Source organism: Bombus affinis, chromosome 11 (genome assembly GCF_024516045.1).
Source record: "Bombus affinis isolate iyBomAffi1 chromosome 11, iyBomAffi1.2, whole genome shotgun sequence".
In the NCBI taxonomy this organism is placed as follows: domain Eukaryota; kingdom Metazoa; phylum Arthropoda; class Insecta; order Hymenoptera; family Apidae; genus Bombus; species Bombus affinis.
The window spans coordinates 5,459,898-5,471,696 of record NC_066354.1 but is presented as its reverse complement, the minus strand read 5'-3'; the positions used below and the strand labels follow the sequence as shown (position 1 = coordinate 5,471,696).

The 11,799-nt window shown below is 39.7% G+C and overlaps 1 protein-coding gene across 10 annotated transcripts in view; it reads right to left on the bottom strand.

The window, feature by feature from the left end:
- Positions 1 to 11,799, bottom strand: part of LOC126921774 (synaptosomal-associated protein 25) — a 28,668-nt gene that overhangs the window by 7,534 nt on the left and 9,335 nt on the right. For 5 of the 10 annotated variants that reach the window (XM_050733632.1, XM_050733629.1, XM_050733631.1 and 2 more), the window contains exons 4-6: positions 9,044 to 9,092; positions 1,053 to 1,170; positions 417 to 690 (exon numbers count right to left, since the gene is read on the bottom strand). In XM_050733632.1, coding sequence (XP_050589589.1) covers positions 417 to 690; positions 1,053 to 1,170; positions 9,044 to 9,092 — 441 coding nt within the window. Of the gene's footprint in view, positions 1 to 416; positions 691 to 1,052; positions 1,171 to 2,910; positions 2,960 to 5,200; positions 5,250 to 9,043; positions 9,093 to 11,799 lie in introns of all 10 variants that reach the window. The other 5 variants (XM_050733635.1, XM_050733634.1, XM_050733639.1 and 2 more) reach the window with 4 other exon arrangements.

Here is an 11,799-nt window from a genome sequence, read left to right as displayed (position 1 = left end):
TCAACTACTTCAGACCTTCCTCGTTCTAATATCGTTTAATAAATTGAACAATAATTTTATTATTAAATTATGCGACTACAAAAGACAATATTGCAAAAACATAATGCCACATGCCCTTATCTTGCAACGAAGCGTTCTTTTATCAGGTTTCCATTTCATTTTCATGATATCATAGTTTTTTACCATTATGCGATAGAAAATTTCATATACTTGAGTCTAATTAATTAATGTGTAACTATTATAATAGTGACTGTATAAGAGAATCGTATAGCGAATATGAGCATTCTAGATCATGGTAGGTTAAGATATAAATAACTCGAAATCAAACAGACAGAGGGAAGTCTGAAGGTGGACGATTCGGTGACTTTTCTGAACTCAAATCTTTGAACTCGTCGACTGGCGAATCGTCTCCTCACCTTGCGATTAATCCTATCGATTTGCCGATTCTGATTCTCCAGTTCGCTGCCCATGTCGATCGCCATGTTTCTCAAATTACCGATCATTGTGTTCACCTGACCCATATTCTCTTCCATCTCTCCTTCACGGGCATCGTTTGTAATCTTGGCGATGTAGCCGCCTTGAGGACCGAGTCCATTGCGATCGTCCATCACCCGTTGTGGCTGGTTGTTAACTACCTTGCCGTCATCGTTTCCCTTCCACGTGCCTTCATCTTCCTTGAAGCTGGCGCCTCTGTGAAAGATCAATGTTCCATTAGCAAATTCCATGTCCCATTACATAGACAATTCAAAGGAACAAGATACATCGAATAAAGAAATATCTTTCGTATTTTGCTTCAAACATTTTTCGCTTCTTCTTAAAATTCCGAAGGTATTTCAAGATTTGCAGAGTCGACAGAAATTTTTGTTCCATAAGAATAGACTTCACAGTTTAGTTACACAGGGTAAATTTTATCTTTAGTTTCTTTACGAAATAGAGGTAGAAACGAAGCGTTAAAGATCGAGGATAGAATTTCTCGATTAGAGAGTGCGCTGTAAAGTAGAAGAGAAGATTTGAAAGGATAAGAAGCGTAAAACGATTCGGGACAGCCCTACTTGTTGCATGGGAGAACGCAGAGACCGCAGCACTTTTCCATTCCAGTGAGATTTTTCTCGGCCTCGCGCATGTCGGCGTTGATTTGGTCCATACCCTCCTCGATTCTGTCCAGTTGCTCTGTTTCATTGTACGAGAGAACATTGTTAACATCTTTCCTATCGCATCTTTAACGTAGCATCCCGAAAGAGAGCAGACAGCCGACGTGAAAATAAAAACCGCGTTAGTCGCTGTACCTCTACATCTCGCTTGTAAATAACCAAACAGAAATTCGTTTGCTAAAAATTGGATACTCGAGAAATGAAAAATAAAGAAGGGGGACACGCTGTCCTATTCTCTTTCGAGGATCGAAATACTTCCTCAAAAATTGAAGTGAATCGTCATTTTTTAAGCGATCAGGGAATAGAGCACTGTTTGTTCAATTCTTTTTCAGATAACGTTAAACTATCCTTAAACGAATTAGAAGTTAAATTAGTTGCAAAATATTTAACGCGCTATTCCCTTATACTAAATGACGATTGGTGGTTTCATAATACTCTACGAGGATTCATCGAGAGACTCCACTATATTAAGATTTAGCGTAACTATAGAATTCGAACTACAATACAATGCCATGTTCTACGCCCAAAAAAAGAAAAAAAAGATACATTATAAAAATATTTGCGATGATAATTGGTAGATTTATTTATCAAAAATATAATAAACGAATCTTCTCTCGACGAAGGATCCTCGGAAAAGAAAAAAAACGAGTGCAACGAAAGTGCAACAGCTAAGCAAAGAGTCTCCCTACTAAGGGTAACCTAAGATCCTAAGATCGGGTGAGTAATTCTGTATGTACTGGGGTGTACGGTGGATTCTAAGGGTACTGGGTACGAATTGAACCAAATATATTCACGAAGAGTAACGCGCTGATGCAAATGTGCCGGTCAACAAATACAATAGTAGATTTAATAGGCTTTGACTTACACCGTGCCGGAAGTACCGGAGGGATGCGTTTAAAACGTGGAGCGCGTATTCTTTTTCTTTTTTTACTTTTAATTCTTGTTTTCTTTTACTTGGGTTTGTTTGTTCGTCTACTTGTTTTGTTTCTGTATTTCTCTGTTTTTGTTCGTTCGCCTTCGTGAGATTACGTTCACGGAAGGAAGCGAAGATAAGAATAGGAGGAAGCAGACGGAGAGAACGATAGGACGCAGAGAGAAAGAGAAAGATAGAGTGGCAGAGGAAGTATTAGAAATAAGAGAAATATATAGGATAAGGCGATGGAAGAGAGCAGAGCGATGATCGAAAGAAACAAGAGCGAGGAAGATCGAGGAGAGAGAATCGTGAATGCAATTGGAAGGAGATATTATGGTCATAGGCGATAGATAATCAAGGTATCAAACAAGATGCAATATTCAGGACAATAGAAACGTAAGAACAAGGGAAGAAAAGTAATTGATGATTGTTCGAACGTAAACGATCTGAACGTTGAAGGAATGTGAAGAGATGTCGAAAGAACGAATCTGTTGTCTTTTGGTGCATTTTGGTTAGTATCAGCCGTTCGATCGAAATTTAATTCCGACGTACAGAGGGTTGCATTAGTGTCTGGACGATTATTACACGCAATTAGTGTCGTATATGCATATATATATATAATATCTATATATAATAACTATATACATATAATGACTATATATAAATATTATATACATCGGCGGGTGGAGAACGTATGGAGAACATATAATAGAATACATATAGAATATATATGGTCGTCGATCGTTGGCTTTTGTGTCAGTCGAGACCAGATAAATATATATCTTTTTTTGTAAGAGACGTTTTACGTAAGTTTAATGTTTGTATGTCTAGATTGAAATGGCTTACCGCCTTGCTCGTCCAGCATTACGAGGGTTTTCATCCCGACCTCGTGGCTCTAAACAGGCAACCGACCAATCAGCGGCTTGTTAAACGTGAGGTACAGGAAGCACCGTCGAAACGCTCCCTCGCTTCGCTCCACGAGAAAACATTTTTCTAGCTGTGTCTCCCTCGTCCCGTGACTGAACCACGGGCCAAACAGAGACGCGACAGTTGACCCTTAAACTTCTTTACTTCGGACGCTAATCAACGAGGAATCGGACTCGCCCTGTATTCACAAAACCCTCTTTACCTAGAGGGACGCTCTAGAGAAAAAAGGACGGGCAAACTACGGGTTAACAGACTGATCGAACTAAACTAACTCAAAGCTCTTCACACTACTTTCCGTCTTTTCATTCTATCTGACTACGTAATACTGTAACATAAATTGACAACCATCATCTGTGTCCATCTTTTCCTTTGTGTTTTCCTTTCCTTTACTGTCTGTTCCTTTCTTTTTCATTCTTTTCGTTCTCATTGGATTTCGATCTCTTGGTAGAGCCGAGGAAGTCAGATTCATCGTGGATAGCAATTACACTTTTCCGTCCATCATCTTGATGATATATCGGAGGAGCGAGAGGGCGCGTACGACGACATTTTATCCTGATTATTAATTCTATTGCGGGTCAGGCTGCTGGAGGACTAGGATCTTTTTGCACTCGTAATAGCGAGTAGAATCGATGTGAAGTTGGATTTACCAACTGCGAAACGGCGACACGGAACATAGTGTTGGATGAATAGAGAGAGCCAGAAGGAGAGAGAAAAAGAGAGAGAGAGAGAGAGACGCGTGGTGAAGCGTCTTGAAAAATAATTGGCTCCGCCGCGGAATGGGAAACTTGTCGAGCGTCTAACGCGGAACAGACATCGTCCTCCTCTGATCGCTCCTCTGCTTCGTGTACTACAATGCACGGAGCGAAACAGCCAAAGTATTCTCGAGAACTGGAAAACGCTCACTGAAAAATGAGATAACGAACCAAAGAATGAATTTTTCATCGATTCGATCGACGAAGCGAAGAAGCTAAGAGGGCCGACGATTCTTAAATATGATCGTCGATCGAACGGTTGGTAAATCCAACGTTTCCCGGGGATCGAAGAATTCTAGATTGGATTTTTGGGGAATTTATTAAATTGCACGTCGATCTGTGAAATTTCCAAGAGCAAAGATTAGCCAGTTAAAAATTATTAATAGCATTAACTAACGGCGAAACGTGGTTACACGCTCTACTATATATTTCTGTTATTATGGAGTGGGTGGCTTAAAGTCTCGTCGAGGAGCTGGATAATCGAGTCTACGATAGAGTAACAGTGAGGGGATGAACGAGGATGAGGGAGAACGAAATGGATTTAATCGATGAACCGAATCGAATTAAGGGCGAGTGGCGCGGTGGCGATGATGCGAGAAGTCGAATGTTAAATAGGAGCAGACAAAGGCGTAGAAGCAGATTAAAGGAAGAAAAAGACACGCTTCGTTTCCAGTGTAGGCACTCAGAGTACCGTGGCGCTGTAAGATACAGAATTAGAAGATTGTTTTAGCTAAAGGACAGAGAAAGAGATCAGAACCAGAGAATAAAACGCGCGTTCAGTTCCCGAACAGACAGGCGGAAATACACTTCTATAGTCGTTATATGTAGTCGTTGTGTTAATCTGTCGATATCCGGTTTAGTCTTCGGACGATTTTCAAAAAGCTACTTCACTTCCAGCGATTCTTTTTCTTTTAGCAGATCAGAAATCGAAACCACGTAATTTTTCTACGAAACTCGAGTGTTGTCCCCTTGTCAAAAAACACGGGCACGTTTGTCAGGGAAATTAAAATAACCTGTGAACCGACAGGACTCATAGTCGCGAATTTTTGACATTAAAAAACGAACACCACCGAATGGTACGCGTAAATACGTGTCAAAGTGTGTCCTATTTTAACGATCTAATCCCGTCAACCGTGGAAAGTGTACGAAAAGATCTGTCTTTTCTTTTTACTTTCTTCTGTTCTCTTTGAAGCAAACAAAAATAAAAAAAAAAAAAGAGAAAGAAATTATCTAACCATTCGAAATCGAATAAAGTAAAAAAAAAAACTTTGTTCGTCCGTATTCTATAACTTTTTTGTTCCTTTTTTCAATGTTCCGTTTCCTTTCATTTCTCGTCACTTTGCTCTCGCCTTTCTTTTCTTTTTTTAATATTCTCGACTCATTTTTCAAGAAGATAATTTACTTTTCTTAAAATTCTTTTTTCTGTTGTTTTGTTTATTGCTGAGGGAACTGCTTACCGCCTTGATGGTCTAACATCGTCAGAGTGTTCGCTGCGACCTCCTCGCTCTACGACAGGGTCGAAGGGCCCACACGTTAACGGAAATGAAAGATCGTTCAGTGATGCGCGAGAACAACTGCGAAATTAAGTCAGAGACAAACAAGCAAACCTCCGGGCACGTCTTGCCACATGGATCACATTTATATTCTCCTTTTTCTTCTATGAAATACCAAACGATGATCTCAACTCGAAGCTACGCCTCATTTCTCGTATCTATTTTCTTCTGGCTCGTGAAATTCGATGGAACTCCACGAAACCCGAGTCGTGTGACAAAACGTGCCAGGTTGTAATAAAATAAAAATTTCATATTTATCTACGAAAGAAAATGGTTCTGTCCAAGATGTACGTCCATGAAAATGAATGTGAAAAGACTGTTTCCCTCGATTTCTGATATTGATTCAGATAATTTCTCATGGACGGACACCTTGAACGCGATGGTAAATTAGAACATAACATATGAGAATACAATAATAACGACGAAAAGATAAAGGAGTGGTGGCGCGTATAAAAGAATGATAAGAATGATAATAATGAGATCGTAGCTAATCAGAGCGAAACAAGTGGGATCGAGTTATACTAGCGCTAGAAAATTTACATGAATTTCGTCAAACTTCCACACGACGACGACGACGTCGACGTCGACGCGTCTGTTTGCACCATGCGCATCGCACTGCTAAGTATATATACGTAAGGTGATTTTCGCAAGAGACAACGATATATAATACTGATATTTGGCAGCTTCGAAGATGAGAACGTAGCGGAGACCTACGTATATAAGAAAATCAGAATTCTACGTGGGTATAAATATACCGAGCTGACGAAGCACAACTATGATACAACAGGAAAGAACGGGCGGTGAGAAAATGTCTCGAGTCTCGCCGCTTTCTTACTTCTTTTTTTCCCCTTCGTCGTTGCATCTCTGTCTCGATCAGTAAAAAGCATTACACGAATCGCGTGCTACTTTTATCCGACCTTGACTCGATAACTATAATCGCACAATCGCTAGTATTATATGCATGATACATAATAGTAACAAAGCAATAATAATAATAATAATAATAATGATGGTAATAATAATGATGATAATAATAATAATAACGATGATGATAATAATAATAATAATAATAATAATAATAATAATAATAATAATAATAATAATATGTACACGACGGCATCGGTAAACTCGCAGATAAAAAGCGGAGGACAATATAACACCTGCTTGGTAAGACGACGGTCGACAAAAAGTACCTACATTTGATGCAGAAGGGTATAAATCAAGGTAAAAAGAAATCAAAAACAGAGTTAGAATATACGTACGTGTATACATATATGTATGTACATACAGACATGTGTACGTGTAAAGTACATATATACATATATATATATACACAGAAGGTGAGAAGAAGAAGATAGATAGGGAGCTTCATTAAGTAATTGTTTTGGGTTTTGTACACTAAAGAATATGAGGTACATAGGTTTTATATACATACACATACGTGATATATGTATATAACATTATCTATAGATTCGATACGTATATTCATATATATGAATAGATATATAAACAATATGTACGTATTACACGTTGACTGATAAAGCGACACAGCTAGAAGCTTCGTGTTTGGCTACGAAGTAAAAAAAGATACACAATCCAAGAAAGAACGTGTGTATTTGTGAGAGGTAAGGAAGAGAAAGAGAGAGAGAGAGAAAGAGAGAAAGAGAGAGAGAGAGAGAGAGAGAGAGAGAGACTGACAAAATACATACGTATGCGTCTAGTCGAGATGCATACATATATACACGAGATACACGTCTACGGTTCGAGTACTTAATCGCTGTGTATAGAAAAAGAGAGGAGGCTGTCGAGAAATAGGGAAATAAAGATATATATATATATAGATATATAAAGAGAAAATGAGAGAAATGGACACACGAAGAAAGGGTTATATTAGTAAGTAGAAAGACCGTAGAAGGGCGAAAAGGAGAAAAATATCGTAGACACACAAAGGGACGAAGAAACAAAACAGGGCGTTATAAACGAGTCAACTTGATCCCGCGCATGATGCTCTGTACAGATTTGATTCGATAACAGCGTTCTCGGATATCGAATATTCGTGTACTGACAGCAGCAGCAGCAATAGCAGCACCAGCAATTAAGTGTTTGTGATAGTCAGTGTCTTTGTCGCATAAGTAAGTAATTAGTGAGCAGTGTCGTATTCTAGTTATCTGTACAAAAATCTAGGGAAATCGATTGTCTTTTAATAGAATTACTTTATTCTAAGCATTCTTAAATGCTATTTTAAATGTAAACTTAATACAATCTTTTGAAGAACATTCGAATAATATTGTTTCCCAATACTTTTGTACTTGATCAATTGTAAAGAACAAAACAGTATTAATAGTGTTGATGGTGTAATACTAGTAATCGTAGTAACGGTAATAACATAGTAGTAGTACTAAGTAGTAGTATTAATAGTAGTAGTATTTTGTATAGTACAGCTGTACAGTGGTAGTTGGCTGTCGCTTTTCATCGTCAACCGCGAATTCGCACTGTCTCGTTCGATACTTCCGCTATATGTATATTCTAACCCGCATTTAAAAAGCAAATCTACCGCTACTTTCTCGTTGCAAAATACTTCACCGAGCAGGGAGTTGCGTGTATAATTCTAGAAGTTTTCATGACAGTGTATATACGACGTAGTAGTAGGTGGAGAAAAAAAGAGAAATAAGAGAGAGAGAGAGAGAGAACGGAAAAAGAAAAATATAGAAAGAGAACGTCCGCTGGTTGAACGCGAGAAACTTTGATCGGGTCGATTAGCCAAGAACAGGTCAATTCGCGGAAGAATTTCAAGAGACAAACCAAGGGGGGATATATCTGGTTTGTCGTAGCAAAAGCGTGCGAGGTGGAGCACGATCGATCGGAAATGCGATCGAGGGTGTTTCTTCGCGCTTCACGGTACACAGGATACTCTATTAAAAGGATGCCTTCCTACGACCCGTATAACGAATAAACAGACCGGTTGAAAAATAGAAAGGGCAAAAAACTGAGAAGGAAAGATGGATAGTATACATCACGAGCAGATCGATCGATGGCTTGGTAATTCGCTTTCGGTCTCTTCGGCCGTAACCAGCCGGCGAACCGTGACACGTTAAGTCGACACTTAAACCCGTATCGACCATAGCTAACGAGGATAGATACCTTCGACGATGCGTATCGATCGGCGACGCGAAACGCAAAATCATAAAATACCTTTCGAACTATTATCGGAGAAAGGTGAAAATGAAAAAGAGAACGGATAGAGACGCGTAGAGACGTGTTAACGAATCTCTCTCTGCGAAAAAAAAGGTCAGGAGGTCACGAGTGTTCTCGAGATAAGCGACCGTGGCGAAGTACCTATCGATTTTTAGAGCCAGAGTTGGAAGAGTACGGGGGAACGGAATCGTCGAGAACAATGTTGGACGATAAAATGGAAAAAAGGAATAGAGACGAAACATAGAAAAGAGAAGAGGAAAATATATAGATAAGGAACGCGACCGATTGGACGACAGAAGACAAGATGGTAGAAAGGGTGTCCTCGAGGGATCCACGCGATATTCGGTATTCCCCCCGTGATCTTCCGTGCGTGCAGTGAGATTTTCACCACAGGAACGATCGAAGGACACCGGAAGGAGAGAGGAAAGGTACAATTTTGTGCTGAGGTCAGGTGTGCCACGAGACACAGTTCAATTGTTATGTAATCTGTGAGAAAAAGCCGAGGTTCCTTCATGTTGTTTTACTTATATGGCTAAAAAGCGATTCACTCACCTCCCTGGTCATCGAGTGCGACCAGAGTACGGATGCCAGCCTCCTTGCTCTACGACAGACAGAGGCAGCACAACACAGACAACCACCACCAGTGTTAGAGAGTTGTTTTTTTTCTTTTTTTTTTTCTTTTTAGTAAGTATATAGTATAGTAATATTAGTAGTATATTAGTAGTATAATAGTATTACGGTAGGTAGAAAACGGAGAGTCGGAACTGTAACGGAAGTCGATGGATAGAAGTGGGCAAAACAAGTTAAGGTATATTTTGACAAAACTGTGCTGGATATATATCGTGACCGGATCGGGCTAAGTATCCGCGACATCAACGAAAAAGACGAGAAAAATCGATTATTTTTAATAGTATCTCGTTCGTTTTTTTCTTTTTTTTTCATGTTTATCAGTTTCGTTCTCGATGGGTCTAAATCCGACGCTTTTTTTAATATCTGCGGATTTGTTAAAGCCTTTGACGCGCTCACGACGTAGACGATTGTAATAATATATATATACACACGTGTTAATATATTTACATATATATATATATTATCCTGCCTGTGATGCAAAGACAGGTGGGCAGACAGGTGGACACGTAACGAAACGTTTACGAACTAACACGTTACTGGCATTATTATTTTATGGTTCGAATGAGTATATTTCTCGATCTCTAGATTAGGCTTGTCGCTTGTTGTTGCTGTTGTTGTTCTTGATGTTGTTATCGATCATGACGATGTTGTTGTTGTTGTAGTTGTTGTTGTTCCTGTTGCTCTGTAACTGTCGTCGCCGTTGTTGTAGGTTTATTTATTTACTTTACTTTTTTTCTATTATTATTTGTCAGATCTTCCTTCTGGCTAATCGAGATTTCATTACAAGCGTGAAGGCTCGCACTGATTTTGATTCTTTTCTCTGTATTGTTATTATTATTACGTTACTTTCGTTTAATGTTTTTTTGTACGTACTCATTTTGTTCTGTTTCAGTAGCGCGTGACGGGTTAAAAAGAACCGCTCTTTTTTTCGTTGGGAGGAATCTCGTTCTCTTCCATCGCCGGTCATTCCACCGTTCTTCCTCCGTTCACCGAATGGAAGGAAGAAAAGGAAATCCACGCGAAGAAGAGAGGTCGAGCAAGAAAAAAAGAGAAACAGATAGAAAAAAAGAAAAAAAAAACAGAGTCAGAGAAATAGAGAAGATACTACTCGAAGAGTCTAGGAGACTGAATATACACGAATGAAAAGGAAATTCACAATACATATATATATAGTGTATGTAAAGAAAGTACCGCAGAATACAGAACGATACATAATATATAGCATTTTTTCTTTTTCTTTTTTCTATGGAGAAGTAAAGTAAATCGAAAATGCGCAATACAAAAACGAAAGGTCTCGGTCACATTTTGAGTCGCGAGAATGTTGATCATTTCTCAAAGATAAGCGTCGACTATCACCGGGAGTATGTAGAAAGATACCAAATTTGTCGATTCTCTAGGAAACCGTTTTTCTCGTGTTCCAGATACGAGAATTCTCGGGACTCAAACGGACGAAAGACACTTAAATAAATACAAAGTAGAACACACGCACACAGAGAAATGGAAAGGAACGGAAGGGAGAGCATGAAGAGAGCGGCGAATGACCAGATGAGCAAAGAAAAGGAGCCGTGCCTTTCGAAGGAGGAAACGTTGCCGTGATCGTCGTTTTCAACAAACGACGCTTATCTTCTTCCTTTGCAGTTCGAAGCAAGCCTCCTAGCAAGAGAGCTGGAGACCGACATTAATCCGGACGCGTTCGTTCTTATGCTCTCTCGTTTCAGCCAAACGAACGAGCTCTGATTCAAACGAATCGCGAAAGATACAGAAAGTAGACTTCCAAAGAGAAAAAAAAGACAAAAAATATTAAACTGGAGACTGCAAGGGAATCGTGCTATATAATTATCATCCACATTAATGTTCGACAGTAGCCGGCGGAACTAATTAAGGATGAGCTTCTCCAGAACGCTTTTATTTAGTCGGTCACGAGAACGGAAACAAAAGAAGTTCTTTGCTCCTTTCCTCGTTCAGCTTGAAAGAGAAGCGTGCGCATTCATCCACGTAGGAAATGTGCATGAAGTTTCAGAAAAAGAGAGAAAGAAAATCAAAACGAGATAGAGCGAGCCGTTGAATTTCAAGTTTTGGTTTTCGAGTATTTACCGGATATTGAATTTATCCTCGCTACGTTTCTACTCGTGAGTATCACTGAGAAATACCGTCGCGTCGTTACGCTCTTTTACTCGGGTAAATACTCTTTGGTCGAATATCGGGTGCATATATAAAGAAAGAGTTAAGAACGAGAAGTGGAAGAGTTTTTGATCGGTCGTATGGTGGTGGCGGTGGTGGTGGTGGTGATGGTGGTGGTGGTGGTGGTGGTGGTGATGGTGGTGGATGATGCATAGGCATGTGAATGGCATCTTTTCTACACGGTGACACGGAACAAACGACAAACAAGACGAGAACGATCGGCTAGAGTCGCGACGAGACTGCGGCTGAAAGCATACCAAATAAAAGAACGAAAGAAACGAGGAGAATAAGGGGATGGCATGGAGACTCGCATGGCATCGATGACTGTACGAACAGCAAAGTAGCTTTCCCCCTGAAACCGAACGAGATCGATCGGGCAGATAGAAAATTTCAACGGGCTACCTCTCTGTTCGCGTGCGAATCTCTCGTATGCGAGCTGTGTTTCTGTGAGTGGTGAGTGAATTGTGGTTGTGCGCAACAGAGATCAACGGAGTATC